Consider the following 1,642-nt stretch of genomic DNA (forward strand, 5'->3'; position numbering starts at 1 on the left):
TACAAAACAAACACTATGATAATTGCAATTATGACTTTATTATAAAATTAATAAAATAATCTCATAAACATATTGCAAAATTTGATTTATTATTAGAAAATATTCGTTTAGAAATTACAATGATAGTCTTACAGTCTAATTTAATTATAAATATCCCATAATGCTACATATCCATCTTTTGCAGCTGTGGCCATTAAATACTTATTATCATATGTTCTTGTTCTAGCTAAAGAAAAACAAATATCTTGTACAGTTTCTCTATGTTGATCTAAAACAGCTAATGGTTTTAGGTTCTTCCAAGAAAATATTCTAACTCGGCTGTCCCATCCTCCAGCTGCCATGATCTTAGCGTCAGGCCTTATTGTAATTACAGAAATGCCAGGATTTGTGAGAGGTATCTTGTTATTAACAAACAGTGAATTGTCTGATAAAGAAAACGTCTACAAATGCAGAATTCAATTCAGCGATCAGTAAATACTCTTCGTGTTGCATATTTCTTGACTATTTCTGTATATTTACCTGAATGTTATCAGAAGGACTACCGATAACTCCTTTCATTACATTATTATCGAAATCTAAAGCCATCGGACATGACTCTAATTTGAGAGAACTCAAAACTCTGCTCTGTCTAATATCCCACAGAATTACTGTTCCTCGTTCGTAACCCACCAAAACTAGTCTTTCATTTCTCAATGGTTTAATCACCATTGCTTCTCCTAAATCTTCATTACCTGAACACTTCAATTTCAATCCTATATTAAAAGTATTCGTGGACAATATTCCAACAGTGGATTCCTCAAGTGGAACCAATACTTCATGTTCAGATAATGACTGAAATCTGTTATGAATAGTGTAAATTATATTAAATTAATTTAAAATAAACTTTCTCCATACTGAATGTATGAATATATATAGTTTATACATTGTATACACATATATACCTGCAATAATGATAGAAATTTGTATCAATGGATTTGTTTAGAATCCACTGAGACCCTGTGTTCTTATATGCTTTTATTAAACCACATTTATGTTGAACAAACAAGTCATTATTCATACATAGCAAACTCAAACAAGATTCTTTCCCTGATGGAATCTGGCATAACTCCCTGTTCGTCTTCGAGGCAGAAAATAATCAATTTATATTCACGAATACATTTTATTGTACACTAACAAATACATTTATGACGTCACAAGAAAATAATAAAATATCTTATTTACATTTAAATTCCAAATGTGAACGTTGCCTTTGATGGTGCCGGCATAAAGATGTTCTGCATTAGGATTTATAGAAAAAAGAACACAGTGAACACAACTCATATTGCCGCGAAAAATATATTTCGGATCCGGAGAAAGCATTTTTATTTATATTGAATTTAAATTTTATATATATAAACGGAGAGGTAAACTGGAGGCAACGAGTGCTCACAACCGATATCGGGATTTCGTGATTCCGGTACTTAGCCGTTAGCGGTTAGACGTTAGCAACATTAGACATTACATTTGGCGCTTGCCATTCTTGTCGCTATAGTCGCTAAATCAATACATACATATATATAACTACCTATGTATTTTGCGTGTCGTGTATACAAGTGGTACACAATACACATACACAGTACGTGCTGATCGTGAATGCCTGACG

General features: G+C 32.2%; 1 protein-coding gene across 1 annotated transcript; it reads right to left on the reverse strand.

Moving 5' to 3' along the window:
* Positions 1-83: 83 nt before the first annotated feature.
* Positions 84-1,360, reverse strand: LOC108628449 (guanine nucleotide-binding protein subunit beta-like protein 1). The gene is made up of 4 exons (XM_018030367.2): positions 1,222-1,360; positions 942-1,117; positions 520-838; positions 84-440 (listed from the first exon to the last, which is right to left on the reverse strand). The coding sequence occupies exons 1-4, from the start codon at positions 1,357-1,359 to the stop codon at positions 141-143; spliced, it is 933 nt and encodes a 310-aa protein (XP_017885856.1). The 5' UTR covers position 1,360; the 3' UTR covers positions 84-140.
* Positions 1,361-1,642: the final 282 nt, after the last annotated feature.

This window comes from Ceratina calcarata, unplaced genomic scaffold, assembly GCF_001652005.2.
Source record: "Ceratina calcarata isolate Rehan_Ccalc_2016 unplaced genomic scaffold, ASM165200v1 scaffold525.2, whole genome shotgun sequence".
Taxonomy (NCBI): domain Eukaryota; kingdom Metazoa; phylum Arthropoda; class Insecta; order Hymenoptera; family Apidae; genus Ceratina; species Ceratina calcarata.

Bases quoted from the DNA above. Each gene is read 5' to 3' on its own strand.
- LOC108628449 (XM_018030367.2), bottom strand. From the start codon at position 1,359: ATGCTTTCTCCGGATCCGAAATATATTTTTCGCGGCAATATGAGTTGT. The intron at 1,118-1,221 runs GTAAATAAGATA...TCTGCCTCGAAG, and splicing joins TTCACATTTGGAATTTAAAT to ACGAACAGGGAGTTATGCCA. The intron at 441-519 runs GTAAATATACAG...CTGCATTTGTAG, and splicing joins GTCCTTCTGATAACATTCAG to ACGTTTTCTTTATCAGACAA.